General features: G+C 59.0%; 1 protein-coding gene and 1 pseudogene across 1 annotated transcript; one reads left to right on the forward strand and one right to left on the reverse strand.

Moving 5' to 3' along the window:
- Positions 1 to 664: 664 nt before the first annotated feature.
- LOC137463119 (protein FAM32A-like) lies at positions 665 to 4,851 on the forward strand (annotated as a pseudogene).
- LOC137463118 (AN1-type zinc finger protein 5-like) lies at positions 3,094 to 12,795 on the reverse strand. Its single transcript, XM_068174102.1, has 7 exons — positions 12,639 to 12,795; positions 12,038 to 12,317; positions 10,817 to 10,990; positions 9,707 to 9,800; positions 8,783 to 8,901; positions 7,245 to 7,355; positions 3,094 to 5,512 (listed from the first exon to the last, which is right to left on the reverse strand). The coding sequence occupies exons 3-7, from the start codon at positions 10,965 to 10,967 to the stop codon at positions 5,364 to 5,366; spliced, it is 624 nt and encodes a 207-aa protein (XP_068030203.1). The 5' UTR covers positions 10,968 to 10,990; positions 12,038 to 12,317; positions 12,639 to 12,795; the 3' UTR covers positions 3,094 to 5,363.
- Between the last annotated feature and the right edge of the window lie 10,806 nt (positions 12,796 to 23,601).

Raw genomic sequence — 23,601 nt, forward strand, 5'->3', positions numbered from 1 at the left:
CCCCCAAACCCACACTGACCACTGTGACCCCCCCACACTGACCACTGTGCCACCCCACACTGGCCACTGTGTCCCCCCTCACTGACCACTGTGCCCCCCCAAACCCACACTGGCCACTGTGCCCCCCCAAACCCACACTGGCCACTGTGTCCCCCCTCACTGACCACTGTGCCCCCCCAAACCCACACTGACCACTGTGCCCCCCCAAACCCACACTGGCCACTGTGTCCCCCCTCACTGACCACTGTGCCCCCCCAAACCCACACTGACCACTGTGACCCCCCCACACAGACCACTGTGACCCCCCCAAACCCACACTGACCACTGTGCCCCCCCAAACCCACACTGGCCACTGTGTCCCCCCTCACTGACCAGTACGGCCTCCCCCGCGTGCCGGGGCCTCCCCTCCCTCTGACCGCGCTGTGGGACCCCCACCAACACACCCTGACCGGACCCCGCTCCCTGCAGGCTGCCCCCGCGGCCGTGTGCCCGTGCCCGTGCCCGTGCCCGTGCCCGTGCCCGTGCCCGTGCCCGTGCCCGCCCGGTACCTGCACATTCTCCCGGCCCCCGGCCCCGCTCGCCGCTGCCCGAGGCCCCGCGGCCGTTGCGGCCTCCCAGGCGGGGGCGGCGCTGGCCCCGCCCCGGCCGGAAGTGACGCCATCGCTCCGCGCCCGTTGCCATAGGAACAGCGCGGCCGCCTCATGGCGGGGACGCGGCGCGGCCTCTCCTCGGTCCCTGCGGCCCAAAATCCCAAATGGGGCTGGAAGGGACCTCTGGAGATCATCCAGCCCGACCTTGGTCACCTGGAGCAGGTGGGCTTGGAATGTCTCCGGAGAGGGAGACTCCACCGCCTCCCTGGGCAGCTGTTCAGTGCTCTGCCACCCTCGGTGTAAAGAAGCTCTTCCTCACGTTGAGGTGGGACTTCTTGTGGTTTAGTTTAGTTTAGTTCATGGCCATTGCACCACTGAAAGGAGTCTGGTACTCACGTCGGAGATGTTTATGTGGATTGGTGAGATCGCCTCTTGTTGGAAAATATACCAAGTTTAAAATTTTTATTTCCTAACTTTAGTCACGTTTGTTCGCCTTTGCCCCGGGGGAAGGGAACGGAAGTTCCCCTCCAAAGCATTGTTCCTCCAGGAACAATGGTGAGTTCGGCATCTCAGCGGGCTGAGGGCAGCACGAGATACACGAGAGATAAAGGCCATCAAGGGCCATTGGCGAAACATCAGCGACCGTCTACTCCAGACACGGCTGGGGACACCTGGACAAGGCTGATAAGGAAATGCAAATTAGAATGAACACCTAATTAACATCAGAGGCGAGGGAATCCATATCCAATAGGAAACCAAGGACTAAGAACTGCACGAGTCGGGACCAATGACCATTAAACCGATGGATTTCTATGGGTTTGGGACTGTATAAAATTTGACAAAAATCTAGAAGTTTTGAGAAAAATCATGGAGCGCGGTCCCCTGCGGCTGAAGGGCAGCGGGGGCTCCCTGGGGGTCGGCAAGCGGGAGAAGAAGGCGAAAGACAAAGCCCAGATCCCGGAGCAGATCACGGGCAGCAAGGAGCAGGAGGAGGGGAGGCGGAGAAGCGCGGGCTGGACAGGCGGACCCCGGCGCAGGTGGCCTTCGAGAAGGTGCAGAAGCAGCAGCAAATGGAGCGGATCCTGAAGAAAGCGGGGAAAACCCGCACGCAGCGAGCGGAGGAGTCCAAGAGGCACTTGGATGCTCTGAGCACTGCCACATTCCCAAAGTCAGCTGCCCTGAATGAACGGGCTGCTCGTCACACCTCTGGAGCTGGAGCCAGCTTTGGTTTGTATCAATGTCAATCTGGCTGTTCTCCCTATTGTGATATTCTCCAACAGAATTTCTGAGCTTTTATGACTTTATACTGCCTTATTTTATAGTCTTTAAAGAAAAAAAAAATCAAACATCCAACACTCTCAGCCTATTCTGGATTAACCAAGCCCAGCTCCCACTGTCTCTCCTCACCAGAAAGAAGCTCCAGACCCCTAAATCATCTTTGGGGCCTCTGCTGGACCCTCTGCAGTAGCTCCTTGTCCTTCTTGTGCAGAACTGGACACAGCAGCCCAGATGTGCCTCGCTAGGGCTGAGCAGAGGGGCAGGATCCCTCCCTGCCCTGCTGGCCACACTCCTCCCGATGCCCCCCGGGTCCCAGTGTCCCCCCTGGCCCCAGGACGCTCTGCTGGCTCAGGGACAGTTTGTCATCCAGCAGGAGGCCCAGCTCCTCCTCTGCAGAGCTGCTCTCCAGTGGGTCACCCCCAGCCTGTGCAGGCCCCTGGGGTTGTTCCTCCCCGGGTGCAGGACCCTACACTTGCCCTTGTTGAACCCCCTTAGGTTTGCCCCCACCCAGCCCCTCAAGGTCCCTCTGAATGGCAGCCCGGCCTTCAGGTGAATCAGTCACTCCCCCGGCCGGAATCACCGTGAAACCTGATCAGGATCCAGTCTATCCCTCGGGCAGGTCGTTGCTACACGAACTGAGCAAGGCTGGAGGAGGCACCGATCCCTGGGGACAGCGCTGAGCACAGGTGGGCTCTGCTGTGCTTCCAGGCCCCTCTGAGCTCCGCACTCAGCCAGGCCCTCCCCCCAGTCCATTCTCCCACATTTCCCGTGTCTACCTACAGAGATGTCACGGGAGGCAGCGTCCAAAGCCTTGCTGAAGTCAGTCCTGGTGCCCAACACTGCCCAAGTGCCCCCACATGGATATGGGGAGGGGGGAAGCTTTGGGGGCCTGTCCCAAACTCCCTTTCCTGCCCCACGGAGGTGACAGCAGACAAGAGGGAACCCGGGAGAACCTCAGAGCCCCTCAAACCCAGCCAGGGCTTCCTACTGAGCCAGAAGGCCAAATCCCAGACTTGTCAGGGTTGAAGTGACCTCTGGAGATCATCCAGCCCCTGGTGGAGTTGAGATCCGGGGGTGCAGGTCTGGGGTGCTCTGATCCCCAGCCAGCACCAGGTACTGTGAATGATCATCCACAGGGAAACTGAGGCACAGAGCCCCACAGCCACCCCAAAAGAGCCAAGCCAAGCCCCACAGGTATCCTGCCTGAAACACAGGACCCACAGCATCCAAGCAAACTAGACTGTGTTGTATTTACACTCATGGACAGGGAGGAACAGGGAAAAGGGCGGTGCTGGAGAAGCAGGTGGCTGTGGGCTTTCCCAAGGGATCCATGGGAGCTGCTGCACTTGCTCGGGGCTGGTGGCTGCAATTCCTGCATCCCCTGAGGGTGAGGGATCATCCTCAGCCAAAAGCTCAGTGGCAAACCCAGCCTGGCCACCACCAGCTCAGTGCTCCTGGCCCAGGTGTGTCCAGGGGTAATATGTGCAGCCACTTGCACGCTCCAGACATGATGTGTTATCCAGAAGGAAAAACCTGAGGAAAAGGCTGGTGAGAGGCAGCCTCACTCCTCTCTGTGCTGGAGGGGGATTTGCAGCAGTTTGGGAGGCTCAGATGCTGCCAGCAGCAGCAAAAGATGGCAGCTGGCACAGAGCACGCGCTGCTTTGGCTGGAGCAGACTGCAAAAACCAAACACTCCGGCACCTGGGCAGAACTGCCACAAGCAGAGCAGGAAAACAGCCTTTGGAAGGAGCTGCTGTGATTTCCCCCAGCTGAGCCCTGCAGCTGTGCTGACACTGAGGGAAATGCTTCCAAAGCGTGGGATGGCCAGCAGAGTGGGACAGAGGCTGCTGCTTGTCCCCCGGGACCCATCCGGGTTTCTCTGCTTGAGAAAGCCAGAGCCCCGTGGCCACAGCCCCACTCCTGGTGTTCCCAGGAATCCCCTGGGCTTGGAAGAGGTTGTGGCTGTGTCCCAGGAGCCTCTGCCTGCCTTGTGCTGCATCCCTGAGCCCCAGGTCCTCCCAAGAGAGCCCTCCAGGTGCACTTTCTGGAGTGGTACTGAGTGGCATTTGGTTTTTCCTACACCTCCTTTCCTGTGTGAGTGAGTGAGAGCAGCCCCAGAGCCTTCTACGTGCCTCTTAGGGTGCTTGAGGCCTCTGAGCATGTTCACTTTACCCCAAAGTTCTCCTTCTGCCTTCCCTTGCACCCCGGAGCCCTTCCTGGGCCTTCCAGCACCTCAGGGAATTCTGAGTCTCTCAGTGAGCCCAGAGCCCTCCAAGCATCTCTCCCTGCTCCCTGGGTCTCTCCATGGGCGTTTCTGAGCCCCCACCTGGACTTCTGGGCACCCCGGGACCCTCCTCGTGACTTCCCCTGTGCCCCAATTCCCTCTGTCTGGCTTGCAGAGCATCTCCTGGGGACCTGGCCCTGCCTCTTATCCCACAGGGAGGGAGGAGGCAGAGGAGGGCAGCTGGGTGGGCTCCCCGAGCTCTCCCCAATACCAGCATGGCCCACATGGGAGGAGGGGACCCCACTGTCACCTGGATGCAGGGACAGGTCCAGAAGCAGAGGTGTGGGGACCTGAGCTTTGTGCACAACCCTGATGAGAGCGACTTGTGTAAGGCAGAAGGCAGGGAGAGAGGAAAGAAGGGAGAGGAGAAAGGGGAGAGGAAAGAGGGGAGAGAGGAGAGCAGGCACAGGCAGTGCTGAGGGGGACACACCTTGGTGGGAAAGCAGCCGGGGTTATCCAGGGGTGCTGAAGCAGGAGGCTGGAGCAGGGGTGTCCTGGCTCCCTCCCTGTGGAGAGAGGCACACGGCAGCAAGCAGAACCTCCTGGAAGGTCCTGCCCTGCCCACGTCACTTGAAGCCACAAAATAACTTCCCTGTGCCAGCATCACTGCTCAACCCCCTTGGTGCTTCTCCAACAGCGTCAGCAGAGGGTGGGGAGAGGGGTCTGGGGTGCTGGAACTACAGAATCAACTTTTGTGCATCTGAGAGCAAACACCTCCCGGGGAGCAGACGGCAGCCTGGCTGCCAGGATCCCCCAGCTCCCGGGATTACAGGCAGAGGGAACAGAGTCCAGCAGCTGCTCAGGGACTGCGGCCACAAGTCCTGGCTGGTTTGCAGGACTCGGAGCCACCGGCAAGGGAAAGGCTGCCCGGCAGAGCCCGGCCGCTCACGCCGCGCAAACTGCCCGGCAAGAGGCAAGTGCGAAGGTCTTAGCGCCGGAGCAGCGGGGCAGGACGGTCCCTTTTCCTTTGGGAAGCTGGTTGACAACACATCAGCTGAGCAGTGGCTGTCGGACAGGCAGGAAGGGAGAGGAGGAACACCAATTGACTGCCAGAGGTGCGAGGAGTCCCCATGTCCAGGTGCCGGTTTGTGCGCGCTGCCGGAGTCACCCTCGCACCGCTGCAGGGGCTGGGAGGAGGAGGAGGAGGAAGGCTGGGAGGAAGGGGAGGAGCACCAGGCAGCCTGGCTGCAGTTCGAGCTGCTCGGACCCCTTCACAACTTCTGGATCTTCTCGGCGATAACGATGGGGTTTTCCTTGCGGATCTTCTCGGCAGCTTCTGCCTTGTAGTCATAGGGGCAGGCGTGCATGTCAGAGTACCGGTGAATGGCACAGAACAGGTTCCCGCAGCGGCAGTCAAAGCCTGAGGGGAGGAAGAGCAGGGACAAAGCCACATCAGACCCCATCCAGCCAAGCAGGAAGGTGGCAGGGCCTGGCTCCTTCCTGCCATGCCAGGAAACGCCACCAATGCAGAGAGAGGGGCAAGGGAGGGGGGCCTGCTGTTCCCCACAGGCCAAAGGGATTCTTTATTTGGGGAAGACCATGGATGGCTCTTTGCTTTCCTCTGGCTCAGGAGCTCCGTGTGCTTTGGGCAGCCCCAGCTGTCACATGGTGGGAAACGCTCCCAGAGCAGCTGCCGTCCGTGCTCCCTGGGGACAAGGGACATGCCAGGCACTGCAGAGTGACAGATTGCTAATCCAGACCAGGCTCCCCAGGCAGCCCGAGCTGGAGCTCAGCCCTCTGAGCCAGTCCAGCTCCCCAGGGTCACACAGCAGCAGCTGGACTGACCAGCAGCAAGCAGCAGAGCTGTCACCACCTTAGGATCATGTTTGAGCTATTCAGGCTTCAAAACTCCCACTTTAGTCACTTCACTCCGAGACAATGCTCAAGAGTGCTACCATTAACACAGCACACTGGGAAAGCAAGGCAGGGAGCGAGCAGGGGATGTGCTGCAGGACAGCAGGGAATCTTGCTGGCAGGAAATCATGCTCTGGTCTTCACTTTTTTTCCAACTACAGGCTGTAAAGCCCACAAACACCTTGCTCCAAGGTGCCGGTTTACTCCTGGTTGAGAAAACTCATTTTATCCTAAATGCCCTGAATTCACAGGAGTTCTCTGTAAGTTGAATCCTAAAGAAGAGAACTTCTCATAGTTTAAAGCTTATAAGGAAACCCTCATCCAGCAAAACAATCCTCTCTGCACCCTGAAGGCTGGGCACAGAGTACCCAGCCCAGATCCAGGTTTATAAACCCACCCCTATTATAGGATAGTGCCCATGGATTTCCAGGCAAGCTCAGGTTCAAACTTTCCAGTCTAGACTTTGCCAAAACCTCTTATATCCGTGAAAACAGCCAGTCCCTTGCTGCTGGATGCCCCAAGCAGGCTACAGAAGCAAGTGCTCTGCCAGAACAGCATGACCTGCACAGCTCCAGAGTTAACTTTTTTTCCAGAGAAGTACTACATGCCAGAGATAATTTAGGGGAATGATGTTTTTATTAGCAATCCACAGCCAAATTAATTGCTTCACTTTCCAGAAGCTGTTTTCCCACTGATAGCAGTGCCCTGACACCATCCCAGCACTTCTCTCTCCAGCTTTACAAGCTGCATGCTGAGAGCCATCCTGCTCTCAGGAAGTTAACAGTGGAAATCAGGCAGCATTAACAAATGGGATGAGTCCTGGAGAGGGATTTTCCATTTGGGTCTAGCTCAGTTCATGTCACTGTTACGAAAGCTTTACCACAGACCTGACCAGGAGTGGATTCTGATCCACAGCAAGCTCTGCTTTCCTCTACAGCAGCTTCTGCCAAGAAGCAGGAACAACCAAGATGTGCTGCCACATCCAATCCTGCTCCCAAGGGCTGCCAGGACCCCGGCAGTGAGTGGGATGTTCCCCAGGCTGCTGCCTCAGCCAGTGCTGCTGCAGGTCAGAGCTCTCCTCCCTCCTCTCCTTCAGCACCACAGCTCCAGGATGGATTTGGGGGAAACCTCCAGCCTCTGACCCTCCAAACCCAGCAGCACCACAGCACTGTGCTCACAGGCCTCTCACTGGGGACTGCTTAGGGCACGGGGAAGTTTTCCCAGAGCCAGGCACTTACCAGTCAGCCCAATCTTCTTCCGGCAGGTGAAGCAGCGATTCTTCTTCGGTTTCGGTTTTTCCGAAGCCGCCTTGCCCTCGGCTGTGTTCTGGGATATCTCAAGCAGGGTACCTGAAACAGAGGCAAGAGTTTTGCTGCCATTCGGGATAAACCAAACGTTCATTTTATCACAGGAGCTGCTTGAGGCTCTGATGACTCTCCGTGTGCACACTGCCCTGGCTGACATACCCCAAACTGTGAGATTTGCCTTGTTCCACCGAGATCTCCACCTCACAGCTTTCTCTCTGTTTCAAATGCCTTAAATCCAAAGCTGAAGTGGTCACTGGACAGTGACTGGATAGTCACTACAGCTCAGCTGCTCTACAGCAATACAGCTGGCAGCTGAGCCCACAGTTAATCTTCACAGGGAGAAAAAAAGTTAACCCCTTGTAAGTACTACTAATTATTTTTGCTGACTATTATGTAAGTGTTGCCCAAATGTGGGTCTTAGAATGCTTTACACAGATATCCATCACTGCCTCTAATCTACCAAAGGGAAAACTGAGCTCTCAAAGCCAGATTGTTAAAGGTCACTGATGCTTAGCAGGATTTCCTCCAGTACCTAAGCAGGTTAGAGAAGTCAACAGAAGGGAGGAGCTCCAACTGCTCCTTGGAGCACCTGTAGTGCAGGCTGCTCTGAGGAGACAAAACAGAGACAGCTTTGTGGAGCTGACCCTAAACAACCTCCTAAAAACTACACAGGCAGATGAAAGGGGCAGGCCCTCCCAAGCCTCTTTTTAACAGTCTCTCACCTGCCTGTTGTAAATTGCCTCCTGTGCTTGCAGGCAAGAAATTACCTAACCCAAAATGCCCAGCCTTGTGTGGTGACTAAAGCCCTGGCTTATTAGCAACCAACAGCTCCTGGGTTTTTTTAGCTTCCAATGCAAGCAAGCTGTCAGCTGAGCAAAGGAGTATGTCTGCATGCAGATCACCTGCTTATGGCATCAGCTGGAGGATGTGCCACACTGGGCAATGACTCTGCTGCTCCTCAATCACGTCAGGGCACTGGCTGTGTAACACCCCCCGAGGAACAGGTTCCCCCATCACACGGGGTAACAACAACAGGCCTCCGCTACCCCCAGGCACTGTCACAACCGAGTCACCTCTCTCCAAACCTCAGATGGATCCGTCTCCCTTCCTCCCCCTCGGGAGCTGGCAGGGGAGTGCCGCCAGCAGCAGCCGCGTCAGGCTGTGGGACGCTCCGGGCTCGCTGCCATTCGCTGGGAGAGGCGTCATGGAAGATTATCCTCCTGCCAGCCACTCGAGGGCTGGCAGCCACTCAGCCCTCAGCCCACAGAGCAATCTCTATCAGCCTGCCCTCGAGCACAGCATTTGCTCTCCTTCCTGTCACCAAAACAAGTTTCCTCCTCAGCTCTTAGGTGTGCCTTTACTGCCGGGAGGGGACACACCCCATGGTCAGCAGCTGTCCCTGCTGCTCCAATGGACTCCTGAGCTCAGTGTCACTCAGACCTGTGCAAAGGACAAACCAAGCACCCTACCTGATGAGGAAGCAGCTGATGAGGCTTCATCTGTCTTGCTGAATTCCTCTGTCTCATTGCTGGTTTCCTCTCTGGATATGCTCATGGCCGTCATCTGATGGGTCACAGGAGTCTGAGCACTGGGAGCATTTGCAGCAGACAAACAAAAAGAGAAAACACAACTATTTTCATTTGATGGACAGTTATGTGGGAGAGACCTTCAGCCCATAAAGTTTATTTCCTTATATTCAAAAGTAGGTCAGGAGCACAGCAGGTCAATTCCCCTTGAGATCGGGGATCAAAGTCCTTTATAGACATAAATGGAATGAATCTGTGATGATCTCAGTTTCCTTTTGCACCCAATTATATCTCAAAGCAAGGCAAGAGCCTATCCAAACAAGTCCAGGGGCAGGGAAACACAGTTATGAGTCAGGGCTGTAATGTGATGGTAGAGCTCAGTGCAGCTCTGTCCTCCTTCCCATCAAACAGGCCCAAGGTCTCTAATCCTGCTGTCACAGCTTTCAGACTGGGTCATCAGCAGGTGCTTTCACTTAGAATCACACAACATTCTGAGTTGATGATCCTCATGATCTTATCAAGTCCAACTCTTGGCCCCGCACAGGAAAACCCCAAAAATCCCACGGCTTGGGACTGAGCAGAAATTGAACAGTTGAACAGAGCCAGGGACAGACAAGGTGCACTGGCGGCAGGAGAACCAAGATGCCATTTAATTTGCTACCAACCCTCTGATACCTCACTCTACACATCAGACATCAGCAGCAGCAGATTGAGGGACATCTCAATCTTCCAAATAAACCAGAATCACAATGCAAACTTTGACCCAGCCTGTTTACAGGCATATAAAGGATGACAGCCTGTCCCTTGTGTCCCAGAGCTGGATTTTAGCAGGGTTTAGATCCCCTCCCCTCCAGACTCTGCCCCTACCTGGCTTTTGCATCCTCAGGTGTGGAGTCTCCCTCTGTGCACTGTCCTGCAATGGCCTCAGAAGCCATGGGGCTGCTGCTGGGACCACTGGGTGCTACGAGACAAAAGCAGGCTTGGTCAAATCTCTGGAAGTATCAGCAAGTTCCTCAGGTGCTTGGCAGTCAAGGAGAAAGCAGAACGAGCACTTCCAGCAGGCTTTACACGCCTGTTCCCTACTGGAGCTGGGAGGGCACACTCCTGTTGGGATCACTCCCATACCCCTGCTCTTACACTCTCCTCTCCAAATCTGTGCATGGGACTCTGTGGGACACCAGGGCTGTCTGGAACTTGAACCCAGTGGCACTTTGTAAACTTCTCCAAGGTGTAAGAACCAGATCCTCATCTGCTGAAAGGAACAGGCTTCAACAGACACATAGGGGTTTGTGTCAGCTAAGGATCTAAGCTGGGGTCTTAGGAAAAACCTTTGTCAGGAAAAGTCATGTTCCTGAGCATATTTTGTGTGGGAGACTCAAGGCAAGCCATGATGAATTCCATGACCCTCAGGAATAAACTGTGGAAGAACTCTCAGAGGCATTTCTCACTCTGCACATGTGGCATCTGCACAACCCCCAGCAAAAGAAATCCCTGCTCACGTTGCAGAGAGCATCCTTCCCCTGCTCCCATCCCAAGTGCAGGAAACAAACCTTGTAAGTCATGGCTTTTAGATATCACACTGTTAAGATAAGAATATTATAAAAATAGGCTAAATAAAATTTCATTGTGGGGCTTTGTCATGGTTCCCAGCAGTCAGCATCTAATCAGGGAGCAGGAAATAGCTGAAAGCTGGGATCACCAGCACATGTGAAATTCTACAGTTTACTGGAAGGTGCTGGCTGGGACGGGGCTTCACAAACTGGTGAGACTGGGAAGAAAGCAAGTGCCCCTCCTAACAGGGAACAGAAGTGCTCGAGGGCTTGCATCCTTGATTTAGAGCCTTGGGTATCCAGGGAAAGGGAAAGATGATTTTTCTAGGAGAGGGTAAATCTGCTGGTGGCTAGGCACCAGTGCCATGCTGAACAGTTTGTATCCAGACACCCATTCAAGACAAATTTCCAGGAAAAAATCCTCTACCTGGAGGGCTTATCCGGTCACTGCTCTGCTGCCTCTGCAGGAACTCCTTATAGCACACGGAGCACATGCCGTTGGTCCGGGGGCTGCCATAGAACCCGCAGCCCGTGGTACACAGCAGAGGCACCTGCGTCTGGTTCGTCTCCTGAGCCATCCTCGCCCTTCCGAGGCACCGAGCTGCAGCCAGGAATCAGAAATAAACCCAGGACAGCTGTGAGGGCCGGAGCGCTCGGGCATTGTGTGCTGCAGCTGATCAGGAAGGAGCACAAAGGATCCCAAGAGAGCCGGGTTCCTGCACGTGCACAACCACACGACCCAAGGCCTTTGAGCACTCGGGGCTCCTAAAATCCATGTCCTGGGGCCCTAAGCCACCCAGAGCCAGACTGGAAAGCCAACAGGAACTGGCTCCCGGCTCTGCCTGCTGCACCAGGAGGCTCCCTGAACTCCCGGTGACACACGAGCTCGTCAGACCCCTACAATCCGCTCTCCACCGGTACCAAATGTGCCCCCACAGCACTACTGATGGCCCCTGTGAACACCCACACCTCGCACGCCCAGTGCAGGCCCAGTCAGTCACATTTTGGTTTTCATTTCGAGCCTGGTGTAGTTTTTTAATTCTCAGGAAGATGACGCAAGCGATGCAGAAGGAACCCACTGACGCTCTGCTCTGACATACGTGGGTAAGGGGAACGTTTGCATGGTTAGGCTGGAAGTAAGGATAAGGTTTTCTTTCCAGCAGCAAGATGCGATTCCAGAACACCTTCCCGGGGAAAACAGCTGACACATTGAAACCTAATTTTAAATTTAATCTTAATAAGTTCTCTCTGGATCACATGCAGTTACCTCCAACCCCAGGAACTGGCCCCTTCCAGCCACACACGGTGTAGCATTCACAGGGCCAAACCCACCACAGTGCTCTAAATGAGAACCATGAGGCACAAACAAAAACCACACACAATTCCAATGTGTGCGGACAACGTGGCTGCAGCCAGTCCAACTCGACACAGAACAAGGGGAGAGGATGTGCGCAGGACCATGGTGGGTGCGGGTGGCTCCGGCTCGGGCACAAAGCCACGGCGCTGGTACCAGGAGCTCCCAGCGGTGCTGCCTTTGTGGGGTGCATGAAGTACCCACGACCTCCCAGCCAGCCCTGCCGCCTCCCTTCCCGCTCCTACAAAACTTGCTTCACCGAGGGAATAAACAAGACGAACACGAAATCATTACCCTGCCAGGAGCGCTCCCGTGGGACGGAACCGGATCACCTCTGGTTTATCCCTGCTCGTCCTCAGCTGGGGGATGCGGGTTTCGGCTCCGCACCCGGGGGTGCCTCGCAGAGCTCAGACCAGCGCTCCCATCGCCACACCGGGACCCTCTCGGCCCGAACCGGCCCCTCCTCGGGCACTCGCAGCCAGGGCAGCCCCGGTAGCGGTGGATCCCTCGGGGGTCCCGGCTGGCGCCCGCTGCCACACGGACAAAGCTTCGGGAGCTGCTGTCGATCGAGTCCCTGCAGAGAGAAGGGGCCGCGGGCTCAGCCCTCCCCGAGCGCCGCACGGCCCAGCCGGTCGGACGGGCCGAGCCGCGGCCCCCGCCGTGCCCGGGCGGCCCGGGGTGGCCGAGACCCCCGCCCGGCCGGGGAAAGACACCCCCCCCGGGGGAGAGACCCCCACCGCCCCCTCCCGCGGCTCGCCCCGGCCCGCCGCCCCCGCCCCCCGCGGCCGGGCCCCGCGCCCCGCTCCCGGCCCGCGGCGCTAATCGAGGCCGAGGCTCCGCGGCCTGCGCGGAGCGGGAGCCCCGGGCCGGGTCCCGCTCGCCGGGCCCCACTCACCGGCGGCGGAGGAGGGCGGGCGGCCCCGGGCCGGGCCGGGCCGGCCCCGGGAGGCTCAGGCGGGCGGCGGGCAGGGAGCGCTGCCGGGAAACATGGCGGGCGCGGGCCCCGAGCGCCTCCCCCGGGGAGGGCCCGGGACGGGGGGGACGGGACGGGGGGGACGCGAGGCCTGGGACGGGGCCGGGGGCGTAGGTGTGAGCCGGGGACAGGGCAGGGGGCTGTGACACCCCCCGGGGACACGGGCGGGGGTGCAGGGGAGGGGGCTGGGACCCCCGGCTGTGAGGACAGGAGTGACGGTGGGCTCCGGGAACAGCGGAGAGGGCTGCGAGCCCTCCCTGCCCCGGCCATGGGGACTGGGGCGTGGGGCAGGGGCTGGGGTGTAGGTGTGCTTCAGCAATAGACGCGAGGGCTGTGACCCCCTGGTTACAGGGACTGGGGTGTACGTGTGCCTTGGCTATAGGGGAGGGAGCTCTGACCCCCTTGGCTGTAGGGCCGGGGTGACAGATGTGCCCCATCTATAGCTGAGGGGCTGAGACCCGTATGTGGGTATATGGGGTGGGACACAGCCAGACTCCCCTGCAGAGAGAGGGGTCTGGGGGCCTGGGTCACAATCAGACCCTGGCTGTAGGAAGGGGGGTGAGACCCTTGTCCCCCAAGCTCTAGGGGCTGGGACACAGGTATTACTTGGCTGTAGAGGCTGGGACACTGTGGGGGCTTCAGCTCTAGGGTAGGGGACTGGGGATATGGCTGTAACTGCTGGGGAAGAGGGTGGACAGTGCTCTGCTCACACCCCATCCATAGGGGCGGGATGCAGCCAGCTCTGCCCCAGCAGCATGAGAGGGGCTGGGACCCCCAGCTCTGGGCTCTGGGGCCATACACCATCCATAGTGTGGATGGTGGGATGCTCCAGGGGCCTCCAGCTGGATGGGATTTCCAGCAACAAACTGTTCCTGCTGCTCTTCACCAAGCACTGGATGATGTGGGGGTTTATTCAATCAAAGCTCTGCTCAGGAGGCCCAGCTGGTCATGGGGCCGATTCCCTTCTGAGCTCGTGTGCCCGGCCCTGCGTGCAGGCCTCCCCTCCGAGCCCGTGTGTCCTGCTGGGGTCCAGGACTCTCCTCCAAGCCCATGCCGGGGGTCCGGCCCTTCCCACTGCCATTGCCATGGGGGCAGACCCTGCAGGAGAAAACTCCCAGCCGTGCTGGGGCTGGGGAACACCGAGCAGCAAAACCCTCGGGAAGCCACGGCCAAGCTCTGCTCGGGAATTTCCCCAACACTTCCCTGCCCAAAGCTCTACAAGAGCTTTGCCCTGAGCTCCGGCGGGCTGGGCCGCGGGGTTCGGCCCGGGTTTGGTTTGAAGAGAGGCGAGGGCCGGACTCCGCTCTGGGGGTGCCCTGGGGGAGCCTTTGGGGCAGCACAAAGGTCCCTGCGGGGACAGGTTGGGACATTTCCAGTGACACCCACCTCAGGCCGGGCGCTCGGCCACCAGGTGGCATCAGGAACCCGCGGACGTGGGCACGGGTACCCAATGAGGGTGAGGGTACGGAGGGTGGGTGCACAGGTACCCAGAGAGGTGGGCACACAGGTACCCAGGGACAGTGGGTGCACAGGTACCCAGGGACAGTGGGTAGGTACCCAGGGACAGTGGGTGCACAGGTACCCAGGGACAGTGGGTGCACAGGTACCCACAGACAGTGGGTAGGTACCCAGGGACAGTGGGTGCACAGGTACCCAGGGACAGTGGGTAGGTACCCAGGGACAGTGGGTGCACAGGTACCCAGAGAGGTGGGCACACAGGTACCCAGGGACAGTGGGCACACAGGTACCCAGGGACAGTGGGTGCACAGGTACCCACAGACAGTGGGTAGGTACCCAGGGACAGTGGGTGCACAGGTACCCAGGGACAGTGGGCACACAGGTACCCAGGGACAGTGGGTGCACAGGTACCCACAGACAGTGGGTAGGTACCCAGGGACAGTGGGTAGGTACCCAGGGACAATGGGTGCACAGGTACCCAGGGACAGTGGGCACACAGGTACCCAGGGACAGTGGGTGCACAGGTACCCACAGACAGTGGGTAGGTACCCAGGGACAGTGGGTAGGTACCCAGGGACAGTGGGCACACAGGTACCCACAGACAGTGGGTGCACAGGTACCCAGGGACAGTGGGTGCACAGGTACCCAGGGACAGTGGGTGCACAGGTACCCACAGACAGTGGGTAGGTACCCAGGGACAGTGGGTGCACAGGTACCCGGGGACAGTGGGTAGGTACTCAGGGACAATGGGTGCACAGGTACCCAGGGACAGTGGGTAGGTACCCAGGGACAGTGGGTGCACAGGTACCCAGGGACAGTGGGTAGGTACCCAGGGACAGTGGGTGCACAGGTACCCAGGGACAGTGGGTGCACAGGTACCCGGGGACAGTGGGTAGGTACTCAGGGACAATGGGTGCACAGGTACCCACAGACAGTGGGTGCACAGGTACCCACAGACAGTGGGTGCACAGGTACCCAGGGACAGTGGGTGCACAAGTACCTGGGGAAGGTGAGTTCACAGGTACCCGGGGATGGTGAGCACACTGGTACCCACAGACAGTGGTCACACAGGTACCTGGGGAAGGTGAAGGCACAGATACCCGGCATGGTGAGTGTACAGATACCCAAGAAGGTGGGCACGCAGGTTCTCACAGAGGTGGGCACACAGGTCCATGGGATGGTGAATACACAGGCACCCTGGGAAGGTGTGTGCAGGAGTTACCAGGGAAGAAGTGTGCACAGGTAACCGGGGGGTGGGTGTAGAGGTGCCCGTGGGAGGTGAGGGCACAGGTAACTCACGCACCTGCAGCCTCGCTGGCATCCCTCAGTCACTGCCAGCTCCATGCTGCAGCCAGCCCTGCAGAGGGGGGCCCTGGACCCTACTTTGTTAATGAGGGTCACTCAGCTAACAAGGCTCCTTTGGCTAATGAGGGTCCCTTGGTTCTTGCAGACCAGGGGCCTTGGGGCTGCCAGCTCCAGTCCAGTGTGCCCCTGGCTCCTGGAGCTCCCCATGCACCCTCTGCTGCTGCTGTCCTGCTCCCCAGGCCCTTCAGCTTTGGGGATCAGGGCACCTACTGGGGGACAAAGTCCCAGCAGCCCCGGCTGGGCAGGTGGAGCGCAGGGGTTGCTCTGAGGGCAGTTGCAAGGGGACCGGGAGGTGCCTGACCCTGGGGGCTCTGAGATGCCACCTGTGGCTGGGGCAGCATGGCAAGAGCTGGGGACACCATGCTGGGGAGGCGGGGGCACGCAGAGCAGGGCAGGCCGGGCAGTGTGATACTAATACACATTTTCCTGTGATGTTCTGGCACAATTTTCAGAGCCAAAGCCGAAGGGAGCTCCTGGGATTGTCGCTCTCCCTCTTCACTCTCTCCTCAGCCCCAGATCCACCGGTGCCCCCACCCCTGTGGCTCCCACAGCACAGGTTGTGTTGCTGGAACATCATCTCCATCTGTCTTTGAGCCGTGGGAGAGGAGAGGGGAGCTGCCTCCATCCCTGCCGGCATCAGCCCTCTCCACAGCATCTTCTCCGCCTGGGTTATCTAATGGCTGTGGCAGAGCCTTTAAATGTCACCCACTAAAGAGAGCACGACGGCGTCCGGGAAGGGAGGGGAGGCTGGGTGAGACAGGATGGGAAAAACAGGAGCAAAACAATATCGATTTCCAGCCAATTATCACTGTTATCAAAGCAGAGCAATTAAAGGATGAGGCCACATCGCCAATACCCGGCTGCCCCTCCGAGGCGAGGCGCGGGCTCACCAGCTCTGTCAAACACACACAAATACACAAACACATCCAAGCGCCTCGTTCCCTCTGTACATGTGTGTCCGTGTGTGCTCGGAGCACACGCGTGTGCTCTCACACACACACACACGCACGCACAGAGGGGTCCTGAGCTCCGCGGCATCTGCTGAGTTGTTTTCCCGGTGGAGTTAATCTCCCCAGCCCGCTTCACTGCCTCGTTCTCCGTGCAGCCAGGACGTGCCTCCATCTGGCTCTGGCTGAGCCCAGGGAGGGTGGAGGGCGCTGGGGACGCCTGGCACAGCACTGCCCGGGGCTCTCGCCCGACGAGGGGCTGGAGCTGCGGGAACTTAGTGAATTTCTCCTCCTCAGGTCGTCTAAAATGTTCTCTGGCCATGTGTCCATCCCTCCTTCTCCCTCCTCCTTCCCGCCGCCCCAAAGGCGCGGGGCCTGACTCCGACCCTGCACCCCAGGGCTCCCAGGCTGCCAGCTGGGCACTCGGCCTGCGCATGGTTTTGGCTTCTTATGCTCTTGCAGGATGGATGTCGGAGCCACACAGCTCCGAACGACACCATCCTTGTCACTCGGTTTGTTCAGCTGCAGCACAGGAGACTGAGGGGAGGCTCCTCGGGGGCTGCAGCTCCTCCCGAGGGGAGGCAGAGGGGCAGGGGCTGAGCTCTGCTCTGGGACAGGGACAGGAGCCCAGGAAGGGCTGGAGCTGGGCCAGGGCTTGGCATGGAGCTCAGGGAAAGGTTCTTCCCCCCGAGGGTGCTGGCACTGCCCAGGCTCCCCAGGGAATGGTCCCGGCCCCAAGGCTGCCAGAGCTGCAGGAGCGTTTGGACAGCGCTGCCAGGGATGCTCAGGGTGGGGTGTTGGGGTGGCTGTGCAGGGACAGGGGCTGCACTGATGATCCTTGTTAGTCTTTTCTCACTCAGGATATTCCAGGATTTTATGATTCTATGATTCCATCAGTGGTGGGTGGTGTTTGGGACCACCAAAGATGCCAGCAGGGACCAAACCTCTTGCTCAAAATGCAGCCCAGAGCAGTAACAGGGGGTACACGTGGGGGTACAAAGGGTGCCCAGAGCAGCTGTGGCTGCCCCTGGATTCCCTGGAAGTGTCCAAGGCCAGGTTGGCCAGGGATTGGAAGAACCTGGGCTAGTGGAAGGTGTCCCTGCCATGGCAGGGGGGTGGAAGGGGATGAGCTTTAAGGCCCCTCCCAACCCAAGCCAGTCTGGGGTTATACAAACACTTGCAGTGTACAGCTTGAGATGTGGCAGTGTGATTCCAGTACTTGGAGGGTCAACCCACAGCTGGGTCAATCCCTGGGCAGACCCCAAAGCCCCCAAAGCCTCCCCCACAGTCCCCCCCAAAGCCTCCCCCTCCCAGCCTGGCAGCCTTGTCCCCAAGGGCTGTGCTATCCACATCCAGTGGCACAGCTTGAGAGCAGCATCTCCAGCAGCCACGCCAGAAGGTGCTTCCCGAGCATCTGGGGAGGAAGGAAAACTGGGCTCTGGTCCTGTTGCCTGGGAGGAAGTTTATATGGAAAACCACAGAGGATGACAGTGGCAGGAGCCCTGTGCTCCTTGTCTGGCCTTGGCCACACTTCTCTGCCGCTCAGGAGCCCCATGCTGGCTCTCACCACTGAGAATTGCTGCTTCCCTCGGGAACGAGCAGGACCTGAGCCCCGACACCCTGCCTGGTCACTGGTCATCCACACTTCCCTGTCCCCTGGATGCTGGCTGTGCACAGCTAACACATTAACCTAGTGCTGCGCCAGCCCCCGGCCCCGCGCTCCCTGCCTGTGTGACACACATCTGGGTGAGCAGAGAGGTGGAGGGGGGCATCAAATCCTTTTAAAAGGCTCAGTGGGTTAGAAACCCCCTTGCAATTACCACCTTCTCCTTGTCTGGTGCACACAAAAGAACCTCCGGGGCGCTGGGCATGTTCCTGACAAACCCAACACAGCCGCGGGAGCCGGGAGGAAGGGACGGAGGCAGGAGCCTTTTCAGACTCTGCTATTTGGTTGCAAACTGCTTAATTTCCTGAACAAAATGATATTTTTGTTGTTGTTGTTGTTTTGATGGAAAGGACAGCACTTTTTTGGCATGGTACAATCCCAGGGCTATTCATCCGTCACCACAGCAACGAGCTCCATCAATGGCCATCCGAGATTGCGGATGATTAGAGACAACATGTAAAAGGTGGAAGACGCTGGGCACCTCGAAAACCTCGTCTTCCCAAATGACTTGAATTATCCTCATTATTTCTCCCCAGCCAATTCTCTCCCCAGTCCGCAGGAGACGTCGCTGTTATATAAACACGGGAAGAGCCAAGTTATGAGAGCAGGCAGATGAGAAGGGAATGGTCCCTTCTGATGGGGACTGACCTGGAAAGCTCATGACATGGAGGATGAAACCCTAGGAGATGCTCAGGGCATCCTTCTGTGCCTGGAAGTGGGAAGGAGTGAGGCCATGCTGCTGTCAGGGCAGTGGGGACCATGGCTGAGCCTTGGGGTGGGGTGACCACGACCTCTGCTTTTCCCAGTCCTGAGGACCTCCTGCAACTCTTCCCTGAACTGCGCCAATCCATTCCAGGGACACAGTGAGGAGCTTCATGTTGGTTTGCTCTTGTAGCACCTCAAGGACCCGGCCCATCACCACCACCAGTTTTTGGGGTAAACCAGGGAGAAAGAGGTCACTGGAGCCTGGCAAAGGTATGACATGTCCCAGTGGAGGGACTTCCCGTGGTGACAGTGTCCTGAAACATGGCAGCCCTGAAACTTTAATGCCCACCTGCAATATTCATGGTGCTTTCGACAGAAGCAAGGTGGGAGTTGTACAGAGCAGCCTGAATATTTCATGGGGGGGTTCTGCACTGGGATTTTGGGGATGGTTTCCTCCACTGCCACCACAGCCCCACCCTGCCACAGAGTCTGAGCTATCCGGTGTGGAGGAAGAGTGATGACACCCTGATCTGCAGCCAAAGAGTCCCTTAGAAATAATCAATGCATGTTTTGGCCCCTGCCCAGGGAGGGAGGAGAGGTCATGTCCTTTTGGGCATCTCTCTGCTCTGGGGGGATCAGGAGACCCCGGGTCTCCAGGCTGACCTCCCAAACTGGCTTTGGTGAATGTCCCCCACTCTGAGTCCCACAGCCCCACAGAGGGGCCTCAAGTGCCCACCCTGGGCTGGGCTGTCCTGACATCACTACAAGGGACAGAGACAGCAGAGACAGCAGCGTCCCTGGTCCTGTCCTCTCTGGCTGCTGCTGGGTTGTTTCCTTGCTAGAGGCCCTTGTCCCAGGGCCATGTGGAGGCATGGGAGGTGATGGTCACACAGGTGGCTGGGATCCAGGTCAGCTCTCCATTGGGACATCCCCACCATGGAGCAGGTGCTCACAGCCAGCGTTACACCGGATCCTGTCCCGGATCGACCCAGCCCGGGATGGCAAAAGGTCCTGAGAGCAGTGACACCGCAGTGAGGGGGGAGGTGATGGTGAGAACATCAGGGGAGAGCAGCCCCTCCCCAGCCCCTCCCCAGCCCCTTGGCTGTAGCCCTTCCTGAGCACTCCCTGCCTGTTCTGCAGCAGCTTTGGGGGGCTGCTGGGGAGTGGCTGCCTCTGAAGTCTCCTTAGCTGGAGCCCCAAGGGCAGCAGAGCCCTCCATGGCAGGGATAGGGCTCAAGCACCCTCATGGTTCCAGCAGAGCTGCCACCTCTGCAGAGCCCATCATGGTGCATGTCCCCTCCTCACTCCATGCCTCAGTTTCCCCTCTGTGTCCTGGGGATGAGCCCTCTGTCTAGGGTATTTTCCAGGACCTCAGGCAAGAGAATGGGATATCAGTGGGCTCCTGACTCCATCCAGGGACAGGCCCCAGCCCTGAGCACACTGATGGGAAGGGTGGCCAGGGGACACAGGTGCCCATCCTTCTCTTCATCCGATGGAGCAGCTCAAGGAGGCAGAGGGTGGGTGCTTCCCCTGAACGCAGCACCGGGCAGGATCAGCTTTGCTTCCCTTCTGGAAGGATGCTGGGGCTTGTTCTTGGAGCAGGGGACTGGGGACTGTCACCTCCCCTGAATGGCTCCTGGGGTACAGGGACATGAGGGACAGTTCTGCCCCAGGGCGGGAAGGTGGCTGTTCTTGGGGCAGTGGTTGGTCCTGGAGAGCAAACCCTGCACTGTTTTGACCTCCTTTTCTGCTGGAGCCACCCTTGCTATCCCCCAGTGCCACATGTGAGGTGCTGGCACCTCTGCTCTGGGACATTTGGGCCGTTCAGGGGTCCATGTGCTGGCTCCTGCCTTGGGCTCTTCCCCTCCTTCAGTCCCCACCGTGTCTCCGGTCCCCCTACTTAGGGAGCACCCCCTGACCAGGAATGCACCCCAAATCCCACCTGCCCTCAGCTTCCCAAGTTCCCCTTTGGGTCCCATCTGCTCCCCAGCAACCCCAGCACCTCAGGGCAGGGGAGGAATGGCCAAAACCACAACAGGGAGCCGTGGCTCTGATCAGGCTCGATTGGAGCCGATAATTAACAACAAGAGAAGGTCGATAAGGGAAGCAGCTGTGCTGCAGCCAGGGACAGGACCTGGGCTGGGGCCCCTCCTGCCATCCAGGGGGTCCACGGAGCCCCTCTCTGGCCCCATCTGCCACCTCAGTGCCGGGTCTCTGCTGGCATCCCGCATTCTCACGGGAGGAGGACGGGAGATGCACATGTGAGGCTTAGCCAGGTCCCCCGGGCCACCAGCCACCACCAGGCTGGGGGTGACAACGGGGGAACCCCCCCACACACATCCCACAGACCCCAGGCCACACAGGCAACGCAGCCGGAGCCCACGCTCCAGGTCAGGGAGCCGCGGGGTGGGAGAAGGAGTTAATTCCTACACCGAAAAGCTCTTTGCCGGCATCTCATCTCTAATGGAAGAGTCATGTCGGATTAGCGGGCGGGCGTGCGAGGCACCGAGCGAGCGCCCGGCCTGCCGGCCCCGGCCCCGGGGACAGCCGGGGAAGCCATGCGGAATGGCAGATCTGGGCCACTGTGCCAGCGCCGGCGGGGGCCACGCCGCCAACACGGCCGAGGACGGCCGCGAGGACCGGCCCCGTGGAGCTCCCACGTGGATTTCCATCCCTGTCCGCTCCCAGAGCCCGGGGACGCTTCTCCTCGGTTCCCAGCCCAGCCAGGGGTTCTGAAGGAAGGAAGGAAGGAAGGAAGGAAAGGACGCCCCAAGCCCTGGCGGCTCCGCAGCTGCTGCAATCCAATCGCCGAGGGCGAGCAGTGCCCGGGCGATGGAAAAGTGGGTCAGGCACATTGGACACCATGTGCTCCTCCTCTCCTTTCACACTCCTTATCGCAGACCCGATGGTAAATAAACCAGCCCGTCTCCCCAGCAACCCAGGCGGGCGCTGGGCTGTGCCGGGAGCGGAGTCCAAGGTGAGCCACGGTGGCAGCCATGGGAGCCAGCCCGGCCAGCTGGGAGCCAGGGATGAGCAGGAACCCCCAGCCCATGGCGAGTGCAGGGTCTGCCCGGCAGCCAGGGAGCACCATCCCGGTCTGGTGGGGTGGGAAATGTGGGGAAGGCCCATGTCCTGCTGTGATGCTGCCCCTGCAAAGGCCACTGAGCTCTCCCGAGCTGTTCACTGGTTCTGGCAGAGCCTAAGAGGGAAAAAGTCTAGAAAATGGGAATATTTGCCATTGTGGTGAGGTATTTGAGGCACTTTGTCTCCCTTGGGATCTGTCAGCAGGAGCAATGGCTGAGAGCATCAGAGCATCCCTGACCCACTGACCTGTAAAAACGAGGCATCCCAGAGGGGCCCCACCCTGTATCATCCCACCGAGCATCCCCCTCCTCAGGTAACCCCAGTGGCTCTCCCGAAGCAGGGCTGGGTTGCTGCCACCCCCCCCTCCAGCTGCTTAAACCAAGCAGAGCCCTTTGTTTTCTCCTTTCATATTATTTAATTCTCCTCTCCTCACTTGCACTGCAGGGGCAGTGGCTAAGCCCAGGGCTTTGCTAAGCTGGGATCGTATTAAAAGAGCAGAGAGGAAGAGAGTTTCTGGTGCTAAGCTGCTTGTGGTAACAAAGATGGATTTAAGGAAACTGCTCCCATAGCGATATTATTGCCCAAAAGCACCCAACCCTTGGGAAAATGGCTGGGGATGCAGGGAAAGGCCCTGGGAGGTTCCAGCTGGGATGCACCAGCAGCAGCACTGGCACTGCAGGGCTGGGGGTCTTGTGTGGGGCCACCAGGTGAATCCCTTGGAGGCCACAGCTGGACTTGGGACCCATAACCAGAGCTGAGCCCCTCAGCCAGGGCTGGCACCGGCCCGTTGGTGCTGGCCAGCGGTGGGTGGCTCACCTGGGCTTTGGCTGTATTAAAAGCTAAGCCCTCTGGCACAGCTTTTTCCAGAGCAGCAGCCAAAAAGGTGCTTACGGGGCCAAGGCAGGCGCCTGCCAAGCCCTAATTAGGGCCGCTCAGCGGTGCAGGCGCTAATGTGCAACCCTTCACCTCTGGAGAGCGGGACTGAACACACGGGATCGCCTCGGGGTGCGAGTGCTGGGCTTGGGGTGTTTGCCGAGAGGGGAAAAACCCTCCTTCCTTCCCAAAATTGCACCAGATGGGAGCTGCCAAGCCTCCCTGGGCCACCAGTGCTTGGCATCCCCAAACCAGCGGGATGCAGAGTGACCGGAGCCTGGGCACGGGGAGGGCCAGCAGCAGATTTCTGGGCACTTTCCTCTTCCCTGCTCTTTACCTCGCCTTCTCTCCGCATTAACATGTTAACTTTGGCCAAGAGCTTTTCCCACTGACCTACTGATCTTTCCTATTTCGGTCCCTGGAATTAAGGGATTGCTGGGATTAACTTGCACTAAAGCCTCCAGATCGGCTCTGGAACGGGACGCCCAGGTACGGGCACCACGGGCAGCCCGGGGCACCGGGGGCAGGAGGAGGGAGCCCGGCGGTGCCCACTGGCTCCAGCACGGGGGGACAGGGCAGCACCCCACACCCGAGCAGCTCAGGTGCTGTCAGCTCCACTCCTGCTTCTCCCATTGCCAGGGTTTTGGACCCGCTGTGGTCAGGGCTGGGCACCCACAGGGTGGGCAGACTGGGGTGCCCAGAGCCCCCCAGCAGGGATGGATGGGTGCTCTGAGGACCAGGGTCTATCCTGGCAGCAGGAATGCCACCGAGGGGCTGTACAGCCTCC

Source organism: Anomalospiza imberbis, chromosome 27, assembly GCF_031753505.1.
Source record: "Anomalospiza imberbis isolate Cuckoo-Finch-1a 21T00152 chromosome 27, ASM3175350v1, whole genome shotgun sequence".
Classification (NCBI taxonomy): Eukaryota; Metazoa; Chordata; class Aves; order Passeriformes; family Viduidae; genus Anomalospiza; species Anomalospiza imberbis.